The following is a 19935-nucleotide window of genomic DNA, read 5'->3' as shown; positions in this document are numbered from 1 at the left end:
CTCTTTGGGCTCAAACTCCACCCGGTTGTGAGCTGGGCCAGGTACTGGGTGTGCTTGTCTCAGGATCCAGGTCTGTCAAATGCAGGAATGGTACCTCCTTCCCAGCAAGGTCGGAGAATAGATTAAGATTCATTCACACGTGACCGCGTGCATAGTGAGGACTTCGCAAACAGCAAGCAGCGGTGACCACCCTCATCATCACAGCTTGAATTTTTTTTTTTTTTTAATTTTTTTAGACAGAGTCTTGCTCTGTCGCCCAGGCTGGAGTGCAGTGGCGCCATCTCAGCTCACTGCAATCTCTGCTGCTGGGTTTGAGTGATTCTCCTGCCTCAGCCTCCCAAGTAGCTGGGACCACAGGCGCCCACCACCACGCCCAGCTAATTTTTTGTATTTTTAGTAGAGATGGAATTTCACCATGTTAGGCAGGATGGTCTCAATCTCCTGACCTCATGATCCACCCGCCTCAGCCTCCCAAAGTGCTGGGATTACAGGTGTGAGCCACTGCGCCCGGCCCACAGCTTGATTTTTAAGTAGAGAGAAATCCTCTCTGAGATGTGGAAGTCAAACGAATGTGGCTCTCAGTGAGTCCCAGGCCTTGTGGTTTGGAGCCAGTGACTGCCCCCACTGCCATCTGCTAGGAACAGACCTAAAGGTCAAGGGCAGCTTTTTGGACCCGGCCTGAGGGCAGTACCCCCGCAGTTCGGGAGGCAGGGCAGGTTCTCAGAAAAGAGGCTGACAGGGACGATCCCCACATGTAGAAGCAATCTGTGTTTTGTTAGAAAGTTCTAGGAAGAGGGCCTAGGATTTGACAACCCAAGAGTAAGAGGGAAGCCCCTTATTCTTCATTTTGACCAGTTCTTGGCAAAGACAGCCCAGACCAGAGGACAGCCACCCAACACCACAATTTCTAGAAAGTCTGAAGCTCTTCCAAGCAACATAAATGTGGGGAGGATAAGTCCGCAGTTCCAGGAAAAGCATGGGACTAACAGGGCCCAGGTCCATGAAGGCCCAATGGAGCTGTGTGACTTTGAAACCTCTCTGTGCTTCAGCTACACGTGTATCAGGGACCATGAGAGCCACCTCGCTGAGCTCATGACCATGAAGGGTAAAGCAGCATCACATGAAAGCACAGGGAAAGAATCGCTGGCTCCAACCAGGATGGACTGAATGGAGGAGGTGGCGTTTCGGACAGGTCTACATGGATGAATCAAATATTGATCGGCAGAGAAGAGGTGGACTTGGCCTGCAGGAAGATCCTAAACACAGACACCAATTGCGGCCCGCAAGGGTTCTGTGGCTGTAGTACAGGGGCTGGCAACATAGCGGGTGGCCGGCTCAGGAAGATAGGCTGGGCTCCGTTTGGCGGGAGGAATTTCCACCTGATTCCTCAGGCTCTGGGGAGCCAGGGTGGGTGTCATGGAAGACTGGAAGAGGGGATGGGCTCAGGCCTGTGTTTATAGCCCCCCAGCTTCAGGGTGGAAGATGGATGTGAGGGTAGACAGGAGGCCAGGAGGCCGGCAGGGGTGCAGAGAGGAGCGGTGGGGCTCCAGGAGGCAGCAGGCAGTGGCACTGAAGAAGGCTGTGGCCCATGGGAGGCTGGGGCTCACGTGGGAAGGTCATAACCAAGGTGGGGAGGCCGTGGTTGGGAGGGAGGCTGTGGCCCAGGTGGGGAGGTAGCCTTTCTGGCTGGCCCTAACTGGTCACAGCAAGATGATAAGACACTATCAGAAACCCCAGACTCCCCCCAGGCTGGCAACAGGCCCCAGATCCCCGTCGCTTGTTTTGGATTTGTGGTCAGGGATGTCTTCTATGTCCCCAGAACACAGGGACCATGCAGTGAGGGAACTGGGGGCTACACAATCCCAGGCCAGACCCAGCTTGGCGATAACAGGGACCTGGCTGTGACCCCTTGTGGCCATTAATCACCCTGTGGGGAGGAGCCCTCCCAGGCCTCTGGGAAGGGGCTTCAGTGAGCTCGCGGTGTCAGGTGATGGAAGATGGTCAGAGGCCAGATGGTGAGGGACTGCCACAGTCACGAGAGCTTTGCCAGGTCCATAAAGGGACACTGGGAGGCAGTGGGCACGGCCCGGGCAGACCCAGGCTCAGCAACACCTGTGCACAGCAGGCACATGAGGTCCATCTGTGGAATGAACCCTTGGTCGATGGAGGGGGAAGAATGACCCAAACCTCGCCCTCCAGCCCCTAGTCCCTGCCTGTGGAGTCAAAGGGCAGGATGGGTGCTGACCAGCCACGTCGGCTCCAACCTCCTTGAGATCCCAACTTTTGGAATTTTACAATCCAAGCATCTTGGTGCCTGTGCTCCCTCGAACCTGTGAAACAAGTGCTCACCTCGGAGAATGCTCCCTGGCTTCATCAGGGCTCAAACGGCACCTCACTAGTGAGGCCACCCAGCACGCCACTGCCGCCCCGTCCTCCTTCCCTGCACTTGCACTTGCACTGCATGGAGCCTCAGCGAGCCATGTGTCTCCCTTCCTCTCACATCAGGTCCAGCAGGGCGGAGTGGACACTCACAGCTGGATTCCTGGGCCAACCACTGTCTGTCACACCCAGGCACTCGCTGGATATCTGGAGGGTGGATGAGTGGATAAGAGGATGGATGGATGGATGGATGGATGGATGGATGGATGGATACATGGAGAAGTGGATATTTGGATGGGTGGATGGGTGAACATGTGGATGGATGGATATATGGCTGAGTGGATATTCGGATAGGTGGATAATAGTTGTATGAGTGGATGGATGGTCATGTGGATGGGTAGATGAGTAGATGTGTGGATGGATGGATATATGGATGAGTGGATATTTGGATGGGTAGATGGGTGGATATGTGGATGGATGGATATATAGAGAAGTGGATATTTGGATGGGTAGATAGGTGGATGGATGGATATATGGATGAGTGGATATTTGGATGGGTGGATGGGTGGACGAGTGAATATTTGGATGGGTGGGTGGATGGATGGATGGATATATGGATGAGTGGATATTTGGATGGGAGGATATTTGGATGAGTGGATGGATGGTTATGTGGATGGGTGGATATGTGGATGGGTAGATGAATGAATGGATGAGAGAATAAATGGATGAATGGACAAGTGAATGAATATGAGGCATTCTGATCCAAAAGACCTGTATGCTCTGACTCTACCCTGGGATGCAATGTACAGAATGTATGGTCCAGTTAGACCAGGCTCTCTCTACCTCAGCATGATTGACATCTGGGTCTTGCTAGCTCCTTGCCGTTGGGGCGGTCCTGTGTGCCATGGGAGGTTCACAGCATCCCTGAGTTGTGACAACCAAAGCTATCTCCAGACGTTGCCAGATGTCTTCCCGGGGGTGGGGGTGGGGTGGCAAAATTGCCCCTGGTTGAGAAGCATTGAATTACACCTTTACTTTCAAAAAAAGATTCTTACAAACCTCCCCCTGCTCAAGTCCTCAGGAGGGTAACTCAATCCCCTACGGACCTCTCAGCCACCGGAGAGCAATGCCTAGAAACCGCAGGCTTTGCGGCTGTCGTTTATTATTTTATCACATATTTACATTCCAGTAGGCAGCCTGTCCCCCTGTCCACCAAGGTCCTTTGGTCCTCACTGGTCGGCCTGCTGCAGACCCCCAGGTGCAGGCGCATGTGCAGAGTCGAGGCTCCGCGATGTCAGACATTCAGCAGGAGAGGCCGGTGCTCCTCGTCGGCAGCATCGCTGGGAGGAATTTCATAAATGACAAACAGGGAGGAGTACAGGCAGCCCAGGAAGGACACGAGGCTGGAGAAGTACATCACTCCGTTGGCGCTGCCCACGGCCGAGGTCAGGGGCCCCAGGACCAGGGAGACCAGAATCTGGGCCAGGAAGTATTGGCAGCTCAGCAGAGAGATGTCCACGCCCATGCCCCGCCGGGTGCCGTCCGCACTGGACCCTGCAAACTGACCCAGAGGAAGAAACGTGTCAGCGAGACCCGTCGCAGCCGGCACGAGGTGACCGAGCTCCATGTGTCCTGCGAGCCCAGGAGGCCTGAGCGGCCACGCACAGCGGCCTCACATTTTCCAGTGCCGACATGCACAGGGAGTTCAGCCAAGAGTTTAACAATGTTTGTGTTTGGAGAGATGACGACAATGAAAAGAATCTGTGACTAATGGGGCAGATGAGGTGGCCGGAGACACTTTCCCCCTCAGCACTTGAGCTCTTCCCCGTCCTCTCACCCAAAGAAAACCAACCTGCACAGCCAGGCGGCCACTCCACTCCCGCCATCCCATCCTTCACCTTCGTCCGGGATGGGACCCGCCCAACACCACTCCCCACAAAGTCCTCTGCACATGATGCCCTTTGGTCCTCTGTCTGAGGCTCCGAGGTCCTCGTGGCCTCCAGCTTGGATGCGTCACTCACTCTCCCTTCCCTGCATGCCACGCTGGGAGACAGTGGCTGAGAGTGTGGTCTGTGCAGAGCGACAGTGGGGAGCCATGGCATGGATTTCCGTCACTCAGCTCCCCCAGCACCAGCCGGTCTGCAAGGTGCTGGGTGAGTGGGCATTGCTGTGACTTGGGAGCCTGGGCCTCCCCTGCAGCTTCCCTGTGCCAATTCTACCCCCATCAGAAGGGCTGTGCTCAGGGCCAGCCCAGCTGAACGTGTCAGACTCCAAACTCCCTAAAACAAATCAGGCCCAGGCCTAGGGGAGGCAACTGAGGCATGAGATTAAAAGGGAGAGAGAGAAACTCAGTAATCCAGGTCACATTTCCTTCCTTCCTTCCTTCCTTCCTTCTTTCCTTCTTTCCTTCCTTCCTTCCTTCCTTCCTTCCTTCCTTCCTTCCTCCCTCCCTCCCTCCCTCCCTCCCTCCCTCCCTTCCTTCCTTTCTTTTTCTTTTTCTTTTTCTTTATTGAGACAGGGTCTTGCTCTGTTGCCCAAGCTGGAGTGCAGTGGCACAATCTCAGCCCACTGCAGCCTCAGCCTCCTGGGCTCAAGTGATCCTCCCACCTCAGCCTCCTGAATAGCTGGGACTACAGGTGCATGCCACCACGTCTGGCTAATTTTTAATTTTTTTTTTAAGAGATGGGTCTGACTATGTTGCCCAGGCTGTGCAGGTAATATTTCAATGCAGCATTTTAAAATTTCAAAGTCACTGCAAAAGAAAATTATGGTGGGAACATTATGTGACCATAAAAAGGAATGAGGCCCTGATCCAGGAAACAGCATGGATGGAGCTCGAAGCCTACAGCTGCGCCACAGATGCCAGACACAAGACACCATGGATCGCCTGACTCCATCACAGGAGACGTCCCAAATAGGCAAGTCCATGGGGACAGGAAGTAGGTTAGTGGTCACCTAGGCCTGGTAGAGTGGGAGGGTCAGAGGGGTGACAGCTGACAGATTTTTCCTGGGCTGACAAAACTGTTCTGAAATTGACGGTGGTGACGGTTGTACAGCTCTGCGTGTGCCGAAACCACCGAACGGTGCACGTCACACGCTATTAGATGGTGCACAATATCTCAGTACAGCTGTTAAAAGTCTATGCTGAGCAAAATATCAAAAATTTAAGGCACTTTATTTATTTAGTTAGTTATTTATTTGAGACGGAGTCTCGCTCTGTCCCCTGGCTGGAGTGCAGTGGCGCGATCTCGGCTCACTGCAAGCTCCGCTTCCCAGGTTCTCGCCATTCTCCTGCCTCAGCCTCCCGAGTAGCTGGGACTACAGGCACCCGCCACCACACCTGGCTAATTTTTTGTATTTTTTAGTAGAGACGGGGTTTCACTGTGTTAGCCAGGACGGTCTCGACCTCCTGACCTCGTGATCCACCTGTCTCGATCTCCCAAAGTGCTGGGATTACAGGCGTGAGTCACCGCACCTGGCCTGTTTATTTATTTACGCAGCCTCTGTCACCCAGGCTGGAGCACAGTCGCGCAATCTTGGCTCACTGCAACCTCCGCCTCCTGGGTTCAAGCGATTCTCCTGCTTCAGTCTCCCGAGTAGCTGGGATTATGGGCACGGGCCACCACGCCCCGCTAATTTTTGTATTTTTAGTAAACACGGTTTCGTCATGTTGGCCAGACTGATCTTGAACTCCTGACCTCAAGTGATCCACCTGCCTCGGCCTCCCCAAGTGCTGGGATTACAGGCATGAGCTACTGCACTCGGCCTTTTAAGGCACTTTTAAATGCCATTTTTCTTTTTGCCTCAGATTCCAATATGGGGTGGCTCAGCACTGTTATTGATCCTCTCTTTTTTTTTTTTGAAAGTATTACTATCTTTATTACGGCATGCAGTAGTATTTTATACATTAGGTCATTTTATAGTAAAAACATTTATGTACAACTGTAGAGAAACTGCTGCACAGATAGCTCCAACTTGAATTAGAAACTATTTTCTCTGTAGAAAATAGTAAAAATTATAACATTTACCAACCTAGCCCAATGAGTTCATTTAAACAAAATAGTAGCTAAATATATTATATGTTTATAAATACAGGTTGAATTCTGGGATCCAGGAGAAACTTGAGTTTCATTGACTGAAACAGCCATGTTTTAAGTTATGTGAAGTGAAATTTTTTTTTTTTTTTTTTTTTTTTTGAGACTGAGTCTCGCTCTGTCGCCCAGGCTGGAGTGCTGTGGCCGGATCTCAGCTCACTGCAAGCTCCGCCTCCCGGGTTCCCGCCATTCTCCTGCCTCAGCCTCCCGAGTAGCCGGGACTACAGGCGCCCGCCACCTCGCCCGGCTAGTTTTTTTTTGTATTTTTTAGTAGAGACGGGGTTTCACCGTGTTAGCCAGGATGGTCTCGATCTCCTGACCTCGTGATCCGCCCATCTCGGCCTCCCAAAGTGCTGGGATTACAGGCTTGAGCCACCGCGCCCGGCTTTTTTTTTTTTTTTTTGAGACAGAGTCTTGCTCTGTTGGCCAGGCTGGAGTGCAGTGGCACAATCTTGGCTCACTGCGACCTCCACCTCCAGGGTTCACGCCGTTCTCCAGCTTCAGCCTCCTGAGTAGCTGGAACTACAGATGCCCGCCACAACGCCTGGCTAATTTTTTGTATTTTTAGTAGAGACCAGCCTGACCAACATGGTGAAACCCCGTCTCTACTAAAAATATAAAAAATTAGCTGGGCATGGTGGCACCTGCCGGTAATTCCAGCTACTTGGGAGGCTGAGGCAGGAGGATCGCTTGAACCCAGGAGGCGGAGGTTGCACTGAGCCGAGATCGTGCCATTGCACTCCAGCCTGGGCGACAGAGCGAGACTCCATCTCAAAAAAAAAAAAAAAAAAAGGAAAAGAAAAATTGATGTTTTTGTTCTGCATGGTTTTTTGGCAAAAATTCTGATTTTTAAAAATATTGTATTAACATGTTATTGATCTGGATTGCTGAGTTTTCTGAGCTTCACTGCCTCCCCATAAGCCCCACCCTGAATGACTGGGACAGGCGTCAACAGGAGACCCCGTGACCTGACAAAGGAGCAGGAAGGGCAGCCTCCCATTCCGTGCATCCCTGCAAAGGACAGAGCCCAACCCAGAGCCTGGGTGAGCTGGAGGCTTGTGCTAAGGAAGCAGTGAGGGGATTACAGGCAGGTGCACACCCCAGGCTCAGAAGGGCCCCCCTTGGTTGAATGCTCTGCCATTGCTGTCTTGACAGTCATCACTGTGCACCCGGCTCTGCGGATTGTGCCGCTGGTCCTGGGGGACAGTTCTCAGGAGGGGCTTCTCCAAGAAGCGGACCCGAAGCAAGACAAGGGAGAGCACCTACCTTCTTACTCTGGTAGTAATCGCAGAGCAGCGAGTAGGGCAAGGTGCACAGGGTGGAAAATAAAACCCCGTAGGTTATGCAGAGCGACAGGACCACGTAGAGATTCCTGGAGAGGGTGGCGAGCCCCGTCCCCAGGCCGAAGGCGAGATAGGCGATGAAGTAGAGGGTGCGGACGCTGAGGAACTCCTCCAGCTTCTCCAGGATCGCTGCGGGCCACAGAGAGGGTAAGCGGTGCCACACGGCCAGAGCCTCCGGGGACTCAGCTTCCAGCGCTACCTCCCCGCGGCTGACCTGAAGCTAGCAGTGGTGGGACCTGGCTTCGCAGGCCACTTGCCCCAGACCAGAAAGTACTTCCTGGGGCACCCAGGGGAGCTGAGAGACCGCCCCAGTAACTCTGGTGGGAGCCCAGGACAGGGCTGTCTGGCTGGATGGCAGGACCGGGGTGTCCTGTTCACACCGGCTCGGGTCAGGTCCCCCAGGGCTTCTGCCGGTGGAGGGATCTTGGGGTTGTGACACCAAAAAGGCTCAAGGACTGAGGGTCTCGAGCTAAACCTCTGTGTTCTTGTGTAATTATGGGCACAACAGCAGCCCATCCCGTCGTCGGCCACCATCTTTATGCCCCCAAGAGGACGCGACAGCATGGATATCAGCAACGGGGCTCCCTAGAATCGATAAAATGGGGCCAGTTCCCCATGCCCCAAGGCCACACGGCTATGGGGGAACCCAACACCCAAGGTGACGCCCCGTGGACTCGCAAGTGAGATCTGACAAATTTCTTCTTGCCGCAGCCCCTCAGTGACCCTCTGCTTTGGGGCTCGAACCCATGAAGATGGGGGCAACTAAAATAAAGCAGTTGGCAGATTATGGCTCGAAGGCAAAGTCCAACCTGCAGACTAGTTTTGTAAATTAAAAAAAATAATAATTTAAAAAATCAAAAAGAGATGAATATTTTGTGACATGTGAAAATCACATTAAATTCATATTTCAGTGAACACAGTGCAGTTTTACTGGCACACGGCACGCCCATTCGGTTTCCCCTGTCTGTGGCTTTCAGTGAGGGGCTGCAACAGAGACCGCTGGGCCGGCAAAGCTGGAAATACCAACTCTGTGGCCTTTTGCAGAAAAAGTGTGTGGACCTCTGGGATAAAATTTGCCCGGTACACGCTACCAGCCAGGCCCCATGGGGCTGGCACCTCGGCTTCACCCTGGTGTGAACTCAGCACCGTGCTCCAAGGGTACCCCAGACAGAGAACCTCAAAGTCATCTGGGCCCCTGGCCCCTGCCCACTCCCATGTTCCACGATCACTCACCCCTGCCCCCACCTCCCTGGGGACAGGTTGCTCCCTGAATCAAAGTGGGAAGGAGCTGGGCGCTGGCAGACAGTACGCTGCCTGGGAATGGCCTCAGGTTCCCCCTGGGCCCCCACTTCACCCTCGCTACGGCCTGCGGATATAGTCAGGTTCTGACAAGCACCCGTGCCCCGTAGGCCACCAGCTCTCAGAGGCCTGAGGCCCACGAGCTCCATTTCTTCAGTCCGGCTCCCCCAGGCCCAGTGCCCTGCAGCGGGGAAAGACAGTGGCGCCCCCCAAATTGGGATGTAGTGTCTGCAGTCGTAAGGACATGAACCTGCCTTCACTTCACATGCTCCAGGGACCCAACCAAAGCCCTCACTGCCGTGCCAGCCTGGCTGGCGGCGGGTACCTGAGTAGAAGGCTGCACTGAAGGCGTAGATGCACATGCCCCAGCAGCCCATGGTCACGCCGCTGTTGTACTTCTGATACGCCTCGGACGTGTGTGGGGCCTTGGGGTCCCCCTGAAACACCACCTCGCCCATGAAGTCCGTGTAGAAGAGCAACATCCCCTCGAATGAGAGCCACCCTGGAAGAAAGAAAGGGGTTCATGACCTCGGGGGCAAAGGCCAGCACTCTGCCCTTTCTGTAACCAACACGTATCTACTGGTTATAAAAGCAAGGAGCGATTAAAACTGTGTTTGTTTCTGATATGGTTTGGCCGTGTCCCCACCCAAATCTCATCTCTAACTGTAGCTCCCGTAATCCCTGTGTGTCACGGGAGGGACCTGGTGGGAGGTAACGGGATCATGGCGGTTCCCATGCTGTTCTCATGGTTGTGAATACGTCCCATGAGACCTTGGTTTTATAAATGGCAGTTCCCTGCACACGCCCCCTTGCCTGCCGCCATGTAAGATGTGCCTTTGTGCCTCCTTTGCCTTCTGCCGTGATTGTGAGGCCTCCCCAGTCATGTGGAACTGTGAGTCCATTAAACCTCTTTTTCTTTATAAATTACCCAGTTTTGGGTATGTCTTTATTAACAGTGTGAGAACAGACTAACAGAGTTTCCTTACAATTTTTTTTTATTTTAAAACACCATATATTTCTATAAACATGAGGCAAGGGTAGCAGTGGAGGTGCTCCAGCTACCTCGGCAATACAGGGGAGGGGGTCCATTCAATTGGGAGAAATCCACCAGGAAGCACAGGCATGGATGTGCTGGCAGATGTGCTTAGCACTCCATTCCTTGAACCATGGGAATTCCGTCTTTGGTAGAGGAAGGTGGTATTTATAGGCCCTCTCGAACCATAATGAATTATCATCTATAATGTTCTATGCCATCGAGAATTATTAAACAGACTCGTTTTGATGGCAGCAGAATATTTCACAGTGTGGGTGCACCCTGATATATTTAACCCTTCCCCAACTGTTTGACACCTCTATCCCCGATCACAGACTGTGGCTGTCCTAAGCCATGCTGTGATCAGTACCTTGCATATATATTCTGAATATAGTTTTTGATTACGGGCTTGCATGGAATACTGAGTAAGGTCACAGGGGAAAAAGGTAGGACCATTTTCAAGATTCTCACCCATTACGAAACTGCCTTCTAGAAGGTCATGTTGATTTATGTCCCACAATATACGAGAGCCTAGATTATCTCAAATTCTTTTTTCTTTTCTTTTCTTTTCTTTCTTTCTTTTTTTTTTTTTTTTTTTTGAGGTGGAGTCTTGCTCTGTCACCAGGCTGGCTGGAGTGCAGTGGTGCCATCTCGGCTCACTGCAATCTCCACCTTCTGGGTTCAAGCAATTCTCCTGTCTCAGCCTCCCAAGTAGCTGGAACTACAGGCACTCGCCACCACGCCCGGCTAATTTTTGTATTTTTAGTAGAGACGGGGTTTCACCATGGTGGCCAGGATGGTCTCGATCGTCTCACCTCGTGATTCACCAGCCTTGGCCTCCCAAAGTGCTGGGATAACAGGCGTGAGCCACCGTGCCCAGCCTCAAATTCTGAATCATGTTCAAATGTTCAACCACTCAACAGCGAAAAGAGACTAAATGGAATGAAATGCAAGTTGGTGCTTTTCATTCGTCATTCAAAGGCCAGCCGTGTGAATTTACGAACGGCAATAGACATGGGCAGGCAGGTGTGGGGTCTGTGCTTGAAGACAGAGCAAGACAAAGTTGGAAGGTGGGAAGGTGGGAAGGTGTGGGTCCATCATTTCACTGTGGAGTTGTCCAAAGGGCTTCAGGTAATAAGAATTTTGGCCCTGTGGAGACCCAGGTGTCGGATCCAGAGTGAGCTATGTGGCTCTCAATGGTGACACCTGGTTTAGTTTGGGGCTGTCCAGGGCAGGCACCCCGGAGAAAAGCCCTCCAGGGCAGCCACCGCACCCCAGGCCTGCCCTTGGTGCTGCTGTAGGGGGCTGGTGAACATAGAAAAGTTCTGGGAAGGGAGGCTCAGGAACATCCTGGGAGGCCAGTGGGGCAAGAGCCCTGAGCAGGACCGGGACTACGGGGAGGCTTGGCCGGGAGCTCACCCAGGAAGTGGTTGACGCAGAGGGTGCGCAGTGCCTTGGGCATGTTGCAGATGGTGGAGCAGAGGCGGCCCACGGACAGAGGCTGCTCCACAAGCTCGCTGGAGCCCGTCAGCTCACTCTCGTACTTCACGCCGTTGAGCAGGATGTTGGCAACCTGGGAAGAGCCCACAAACCCCTCATCAGAGCCCCGCACCCCATCAGGCAGCGCAGACTCTGCTCTGCTCAGGGGAATGCGTTCTCGGAAACACCGCACCGGTCTGTCTTCATATCAGACGGCATGAGCCCCGCGTGGACACCAACCTCAGAGGAACGGCTTCAGGGCGTCGCTTCCGAGGCCCGGACCAGCTAAGACTAGAATTTCATTTCAGGTATGCCTACGGTTTGGCCACAGGACACGATCTGTGCCACAGGGAGTAAGATAAGACTTTGCAAAATGCAAAATACATTTGAAATACAAACACGTGGGTCAGTTCAGATCCAAACACTTAGGAAGTCCTTTCTTTTTCATAAGAGAAGGCTGGGAAAGACTTATTTCAAGGTGGCCACCAGGAACATATGTTCAAAATTCTCTCTGGACAGGTGGAACCTCCACCACACAGAAGACAGGGTGCCCCTGCCCACACGAGCACCTCGGCCCTCGACAGGGGCTCACACAACACACAACAAGCCCCACGGTCAACAGGATGGAAACTGGTGCGAGGGGCTTCGATTTCTTTCCGGGGCTCAAGAACAACATTCCATGGACATCTTCACTAGGTTTGCAAACTCCTCCTGGAATGAGAAGGTTTCATTCCAAGTAGCCCTGCTTGGGTTTGGGGTACAGACTCCAGTCAGGGGAACTTGTCATTTTGTTGTTGTTGTTGTTGTTGTTTTAGAGACAGAGTCTTGCTCTGTCGCCCAGGCTGGAGTGCAGTGGTGCAGTCATGGCTTACTGCAGCCTCAGCCTCCTGGGCTCAAGTGATCCTCCTACCTCAGCCTACTGAGTAGCTGGGACTACAGGCGTGCACCACCACGCCTGGCTAATTTTTAAAAAATTGTTACGGAGATGAGGTCTCACTATGTCGCCCAGGCTGGTCTCAAACTCCTGGCCTCAAGTGATCCTCCCTCCTACCTCGGGGAACTAGTCGTTTTTGAATTTAGACGTTTGAGAGCAAAGAGGCGCTGCTGCCTCGCTCCACTGGGGTGTCTGTGGTGCGGTCGGCCTTGGACACTCCCGGTGGGAAAGGAAGCGGAGAGGCCGCAGTGCCGGCTCCCAGGACACCCACATCAGCAGAGTGCGTCCCCCACGCCTGCGGAGGAACAGCGCTGCAGTTCTGCCTCTGTCTCCGTTGAGCCTGGATGTGTTTATATTTAGCTCATGATTTTTACTTTCCTCAAAGCACTGATGCATAAATTACACTCTACGGAGAAAGGAAACGGAAAAAAGGGATGAAGATGAGATTTTCTTTTTCTTTTTCTTTTTTTTTTTTTGAGATGGAGTCTTGCTCTGTTGCCCAGGCTGGAGTGCAGCCGTGTGATTTCAGCTCACTGCAAGCTCTGCCTCCCGGGTTCACGCCATTCTCCTGCCTCAGCCTCCCCAGCAGCTGGGAGTACAGGCTCCCGCCACCACGCCGGGCCAAGTTATTTTTGCATTTTTAGTAGAAACAGGGTTTCACCGTATTATCCAGGATGGTCTCCATCTCCTGACCTCATGATCCACCCACCAAGTGCTGGGATTACAGGCATGAGCCACCATGTCTGGCCCGAGATTTTCAACCACACCTAAAGAACTGAATCTAAAGCCAGTCTGAACTTTTTGAAACAGTCTGGGATGATCCAGTGTTGACAAAGGCAAGATAAATTACCCCGGCATCATCCACAACGAGGCTGGCGGTGCCCTCGACCTGAGCAATTAGAAAACCTCTTTCCGGCCGGGCGCTGTGGGGTGGCTCAAGCCTGTAATCCCAGCACTTTGGGAGGCTGAGACGGGCGGATCACGAGGTCAGGAGATCGAGACCATCCTGGCTAACACGGTGAAACCCCATCTCTACTAAAAAATACAAAAAACTAGCCGGGCGAGGTGGCGGGCACCTGTAGTCCCAGCTACTCGGGAGGCTGAGGCAGGAGAATGGCGTGAACCCGGGAGGCGGAGCTTGCAGTGAGCTGAGATCCGGCCACTGCACTCCAGCCTGGGCGACAGAGCGAGACTCCATCTCAAAAAAAAAAAAAAAAAAAAAAAGAAAACCTCTTTCCTTTCCTTTCCTTCATAAGGATGGGCTTTCCTGGCTCTCCAGTGATTCCCAGTTCCTCAAGCCCTTTCCAGACAAGAGCTGTCTGTGTCCTTGGTGCCACCAGGAGCCTCAGTAGATGTCCCTGTGAGGCCTGCGCACGCCTAGGCAGCGACCTTCCTCGTGCTGAGGCTGTACGCAGGCGTGAAGACACCCCGGCCACACACACCAGAGAAAAGCAAACGAAAGGCACCATCCTGCTCACTCCAAGGAGAAAACGGGGCCGGGTGTGGTGGCTCACACCTGGGATCCCAGCTCTTTGAGAAGCCAAGTTGGGAGGACCACTGGAGCCTAGGAGTTCAAGACCAGCTTGGGCCACATAGTGAGACCCCTATCTCTAAAAAAAATTAAAAAATTAGCTGGGTGTGGTGGCACACACCTGTAGTCCCAGCTACTCAGGAGGCTGAGATGGGAGGATCATTCGGGCCTGGGAGATTGAGGCTGCAGTGAGCCGTGATTGCACCACCGTCTTCCAGCCCCGGCAACAGAGACCCTGTCTCAAAACAAAACCAAACAAGGCCAGGCTCGGTGGCTCACACCTGTAATTCCAGCACTTTGGGAGGCCAAGGCAGGTGGATCGCTTGAGCCCAGGAGCTCAAGACCAACCTGGGCAACACGGTAAGAGCCCATCTCTCTATATTTTTAAAAAGTACGTAAAAACCAAAACAAGACAAAATAATCAAAAAAGAAAAAAGAAAAGAAAGGTAGAGGAGAGGAGAGGGGGAAGGGAAGGGAAGGGGAGGGGAGGGGAGGAGAGGGGAGGAGAGGAGAGGAGAGGAGAGGAGAGGAGAGGAAAGGAAAGGGGGAAGGGAAGGGGAGGGGAGGGGGAGGGGGAGAGGGAGAGGGGAGGAGAGGAGAGGAGAGGAAAGGAAAGGAAAGGAGAGGAAAGGGGGAAGGGGAGGGGAGGGGAGGAGAGGAGAGGGGAGGGGAGAGGAGAGGAGAGGAGAGGGGAGGGGAGGGGAGAGGAGAGGAGAGGAAAATAAAGGAAAGGAGAGGAGAGGAAAGGAGAGGAGAAGAGAGGAGAGGAGAGGAGAGGAAAGTGAACAGTGCAAGCCCCATTTCCAGTTAACCTCCGACTAAATCAGGGAAGTCATCTAGGCAGAGACAGGACATGTTAACCCCTGAGGGGGAAATGAACTGAGGACCGGGTCCCATTTAAACCCAATGGGACAGGGCCAGGCAGAGCAGGAGACACGGCCCACGTGCCTCTGTGGCCAGGTGAGGTGTCTCCTGGGCCAGGTCTCTGGGCTGCTCGGCTTTTCCAGCTGCCTCCCTCGAGGGACCAGGCAAATGACACTCAGCTTTGTAGGACCCGGAACACCACATTCCTCCTGAAATGCACTCTCCTCCTGCAACGCCCGCTGGGGTGGGCAGGCCAGTAACTTTTATGTCTACTTTAAATAACAGAATAACCTTTCTTTACTTAAAGACCATGGATTCTGGCTGGGTGTGGTGGCTTACGCCTGTAATCCCAGTACTTTGAGAGGCCAAGGTGGGCGGATCACTTGAGGCCGGGAGTTCAAGACCAGCCTGGCCAACATGGTGAAACCCCATCTCTACTAAAAATACAAAATTAGCTGGGCGTGGTGGCGGGCGCCTGTAGTCCCAGCTACTCGGGAGGCTGAAGCAGGAGAATCCTTCGAACCCAGGAGGTGGAGGTTGCAGTGAGCCGAGATCATGCCTCTGCACTCCAGCCTGGGCGACAGAGCAAGACTGTGTCTCCAAAAAAAAAAAAAATCAGCCCATGAAACCCCACAGATCAGTTGGTGGTCTTGCAGCTCATCTGACCTATAGAAAATACAACTCAAACAGCTTTCTGGAAGGTTCTTGGCCTTCGCGGAAGATGGCACTGCCCTGGAGATTCCCATTTGTACAGCCTCCAGGAGTGAACCGATGTCAGGCACCAGGAGGGATGATCCCAGACCTGCAGGTTCACTGTCAGGGAAGACTTGGATGTGTTGGCACAGGATTCCCACTGCCAAAATGGGCTGGAGCCCGGACGTCTAGGGAGAAATACCAGGAACAAGTGGGGTGCACACCATGCCTGTAAGAAACTCACTGGCAGGACAAGCCCGGCCTGAATTACGTTTGGGCAAACATAAGTGTTTAAAAGAGTTATCACTGTCGCTCCCAGCCAGGATTTTAAACCACCTGATACCTAACAAATGCTCTGAACTCACTCACTCATAGGTGGACTCAGGGCCAGAACTTGTTCACTAACATGCAGGGGAAGACGTCATGTTTCTGAGGCTTGTCTTTTTTTTTTTTTTTTTTTTTTTTTTTCTGAGACAGGGTCTTGCTCTGTCACCCAGGCTGGAGTGCAGTGGTGCAGTCATGGCTCCCTACAGCTTCAACCCCCTGGGCTCAAGCCATCCTTTCTTCAGCCTCCAGAGTAGTTAGGACCACACATGTGTGCCCCACGCCCCGGCTACTTTTTGTATTTTTAGTAGAGATGGGGTTTCGCCATATTGCCCAGGCTGATCTCAAACTCCTGAGTTCAAGCGATCCTCCTGCCTCAGCCTCCTAAAGTGCTGGGACTACAGACGTGAGCCACCGTGCCTGGCCTCTAAGGCTTTTCTCTTTAGGCCAAAGCGCTTGACAATACCTCCATGACAGCCGGGAATTTCTTCCTGGATGGACTCTCCCTGTTCGTCATGTAACTGACCAGGGGGACCCCCGACGCTGCCCTCTGAGCCCCGGCTCCCCCGACATTTGCTGTTACCTGCTGACTGAAGGTCACATTCCTTCTCCTGCTGGTTTCGGGACCCCCTCCTCCGGCCGTGTCCGGGATGGCCAAGGTTTGGGGTCTCTTCAGAATCCCTGACGATCTCGGCTTAGAGGTGTCCAAGGAGCCCACCCTCAGAATGTCCCCGTCAGAGCCGGAGGTCAGGGCACCCTCTCTGCCCTCCAGAAGTCCACGGTCCTGGCGGTAGAAGCCATCGGGGGCCCGGGGGAAACTGACGCTGATGGGCGGCCTGGGGACACTGCCGGGGATGGCCAGGTAGCTGTCGTGGCCGCCCGTGAAGCAGTCAATGAGGACGCTGTCTATGTTGGCGGTGCCGAAGGATGAGGCGAACTCGCTGATGCCCGTCAGGGAGCTGTCCCTGCTGATGAAGCTGCCGTACTTGGGTGTGAGGGGGCTGGGTGGGGAGATGGGGCTGGAGAAGTTGGTGGCCACGTGCGACGGGAGGGTGTCACCCGGGCCTTCCTCTGGCAGGACAGGTGGGGATGGGGGCAGCGGGAGGCTGGGGCTCTTCATAGCTGCCCGCTTCTCACCCGGCGGCCGCAGCGGCCTCTCAGGGATGCTGACCAGGGTCAGGACGGTGGTGACGCTCAGGGTGACCGCGGTGAAGAGATAAATGACACGGAGCTGCCCCCCCAGGGCCCTCCCAAAGCCAGTTTTATCCCAGTGGATTCCGCCGACCACGTATCCGAAGCCTCCTCCGAGACCTGGGGAAAGAGACAAGGTTTGAGTTCCCTCCTGCGGGAGGAGAAGGCCCAAGCGTGGTGGCTCCGTTTCTTAGAAGGACATGAAGGTAGCCAAGGCCATTCCAGGGACGTGGGCACAGTACTCGTCCCACCTAAACCCCAACGAAATGGGACAGGATTCCCAGGGCGGGCCCCTCGAGGAGGTCTCCCTCCTGTCCTGCACGGCCACCTGCAGGGCCCTTCCTGGCGCGACCCCCAGCGGCAGCACAGTGACCACCTGCCCACATCCCCTTCCACTTCCTGCCTGTTCCACTTTCCCCGTAACCTTTCAGGCCCCTGGAGCAAATGCTGACATGGGACGCATCCTCCCTCCAAGGCCCCCTCCAGCTCAGGGCCGACCCCATCGCCCACACACAGCCGACCGCACGTGTGCACGTGGGTGTTTGTCCCCGTGCATGGAACACCATGAGGAGAGTCACCCCTTCTGGTGACCACAGACGGGTCCCGCCTCCCCACACCCTGGCGGGCAGCTCTCTGGTCTCTGAGCCATCAGCCCACAGCAGAAAAGTAGGGATTGGATCACTGCTGTTCCTGCTGTTCTCGCTCCACGCCTCGGGGCACCGGCCAGCCCAGCCCTGGCCACAGAGCACGGCAAGAAACTGTGGGCGATGCCGTGGGGGCCCAGCCAACAGCAGTGGGCGGATTTACCTCCAGACACCGCGGCTTCTTCCAGCTCGGCTCTGTGCTTCAATGGCAAAAGCCAGGGAAGCCACAGGGGCTCCACCCCAGCCAGCTGCGCGTCCACGACACCCACCCCATCAGGGATCCGGTGTTTTGTTTTGTTTTATTGTGAGTTGAGCCACATTTTGAGTCTGTCTAGTGTTGAGAGGAGAGGAGGGTTCTCTCGGTTTACCGCTGCTGGTGAGGAGGAACCTGCCTGCTACCAGCATGGGATTTTTGGTTTGGGGAAGACTTGGCCACATGAGGGGTTTACCTTTCAAATAAGAACTTCTACGGACAGGCCTGGGCTTCGGACACTCCCAGCTCAGCCTTCCACACATACCCAAGGGTGGCATGGCTGTGGATCTCATTATTTCGAGGTTTCACTGCAGATCTTCCTTCCTTTGTCCCAGATGGGCCTTTTCATTTCACTCGCATGCCCATTTAAAAGCCCCAGTCCCGTCGCTTCTCTGCCTCTGTTCTTCTAGACTTGGGAGTCTTTCTGCCTCCCCACTGCCCCCTGGGCGTTTTATTATTCTTGACTTCCCACGCTCATGATTCTAATTACCTTCCCTCCTCCCCTCCTGAAAGACATCGTTGCTGTTCATGACCCTTATCCAAGGTCAGATTTCAGATAAACTTTATCTTTTATCTCTTTATTTTTTTGAGACGGAGTTTCACTCTTGTTGCCCAGGTTGGAGCGCAGTGACGCCATCTCGGCTCACTGCCACCTCCTCTTCCTGGGCTCAAGCGATTCTCCTGCCTCAGCCTCCCAAGTAGCTGGGATTACAGGCATGCGCCACCAGGCCCGGCTAACTTTTCTATGTTTAGTAGAGGTGGGGTTTCACCGTGTTGGCCAAGCTGGTCTCGAACTCCTGACCTCAGGTGATCTGCCCGCCTCGGCCTCCCAGAGTGCTGGGATAACAGGCATGAGCCACCACACCCGGCCCAGATGAACTTTGTTACTAATTTTCTTGAATGATCGAAGTGGTGCATTCTCATAGATGGGCGTAAGGTAAAAACCAACGTCCCTCTTCCACTCTGCCAAGCCCAGCACTCGCCCAGCATGGCCCCTTTAGAGGTTCCCTCGCCCACAGCAGCGCACGTGTGGAAACAGGGAGAGAAGCAGCAACATTTTCCAGGAGAGGCGACCCAGGCTTGGGGAGGCCGAGCCATTTGCTCAGTGTGGACTTTCAGCTTCCAGAACCCGAGCCCCCAACCACCGGGTGACCCAGCCTCTTCATTCGGGTCCTGTATAGGTCTCATTAAGCCTTTCCCTTGATTTTTAAACATCGTTCCAATATCTATTGCTTTTTCAAGACTAGTCAAGTGCAGCAGTGAGGGCTGGGGAAAGAGTGGAGGAAGGAGTTCCGTCTGTAACTGACTGTGAGCCATCAATCAAGACAACTCGCTACCTTCAGCCCAGCCAATTGCTATTTTATTTGTTTTTTATTTTATTTTTTACTTTATTTATTTTGAGATGGAGTTTCACTCTGTCGCTCAGGCTGGAGTGCGTGGTGCAATCTCGGCTCACTGCAACTTCCACCTCCTGGGTTCAAGCGATTCTCCTGCCTCAGCCTCCCGAGTGGCTGGGACTACAGGTACGCAACACATACCTGGCTAATTTTTTGTATTTTTAGTAGAGATGGGGTTTTGCCATGTTGGCCAGGCTGGTCTTGAACTCCTGACCTCAAGTGATCCACCCAGTTGAGCCTCTCAAAGTGCTGGGGTTACAGGCATAAGCCACCATGCCCAGCCCCAGTTGCTATTTTAAATGGAATTTTTTTTCTTCCATTTTATTCTGCAACAAGGCAAATATTTTATATAGAAAAGCTAGAGTTATTTATTTATTTAATTTTATGTTTTTAGAGATGTGGTCCCACTATTCCCCCAAGCTGGTTTCAAACTCCTGAACTCACGCAATTCTCTTGGCTTCGCCTCCCAAGGTGTTG

The 19935-nt window shown here is 53.5% G+C and overlaps 1 protein-coding gene across 1 annotated transcript in view; it reads right to left on the bottom strand.

Moving 5' to 3' along the window:
* Nucleotides 1–3521: 3521 nt before the first annotated feature.
* The window catches only part of SLC45A1 (solute carrier family 45 member 1), a 339320-nt gene continuing 322906 nt past the window's right edge, over nucleotides 3522–19935 (bottom strand). Inside the window, exons 6-10 of the mRNA XM_050788252.1 lie at nucleotides 16557–17284; nucleotides 11568–11721; nucleotides 9441–9617; nucleotides 7740–7945; nucleotides 3522–3940 (exon numbers count right to left, since the gene is read on the bottom strand). Of these exons, the coding sequence (XP_050644209.1) occupies nucleotides 3674–3940; nucleotides 7740–7945; nucleotides 9441–9617; nucleotides 11568–11721; nucleotides 16557–17284 (1532 nt within the window). The 3' untranslated portion in view covers nucleotides 3522–3673. The remainder of the gene's footprint in view (nucleotides 3941–7739; nucleotides 7946–9440; nucleotides 9618–11567; nucleotides 11722–16556; nucleotides 17285–19935) is intronic.

Source organism: Macaca thibetana, chromosome 1 (assembly GCF_024542745.1).
Source record: "Macaca thibetana thibetana isolate TM-01 chromosome 1, ASM2454274v1, whole genome shotgun sequence".
Lineage (NCBI taxonomy): Eukaryota > Metazoa > Chordata > Mammalia > Primates > Cercopithecidae > Macaca > Macaca thibetana.
This window is presented reverse-complemented; position numbering and strand designations above follow the sequence as displayed.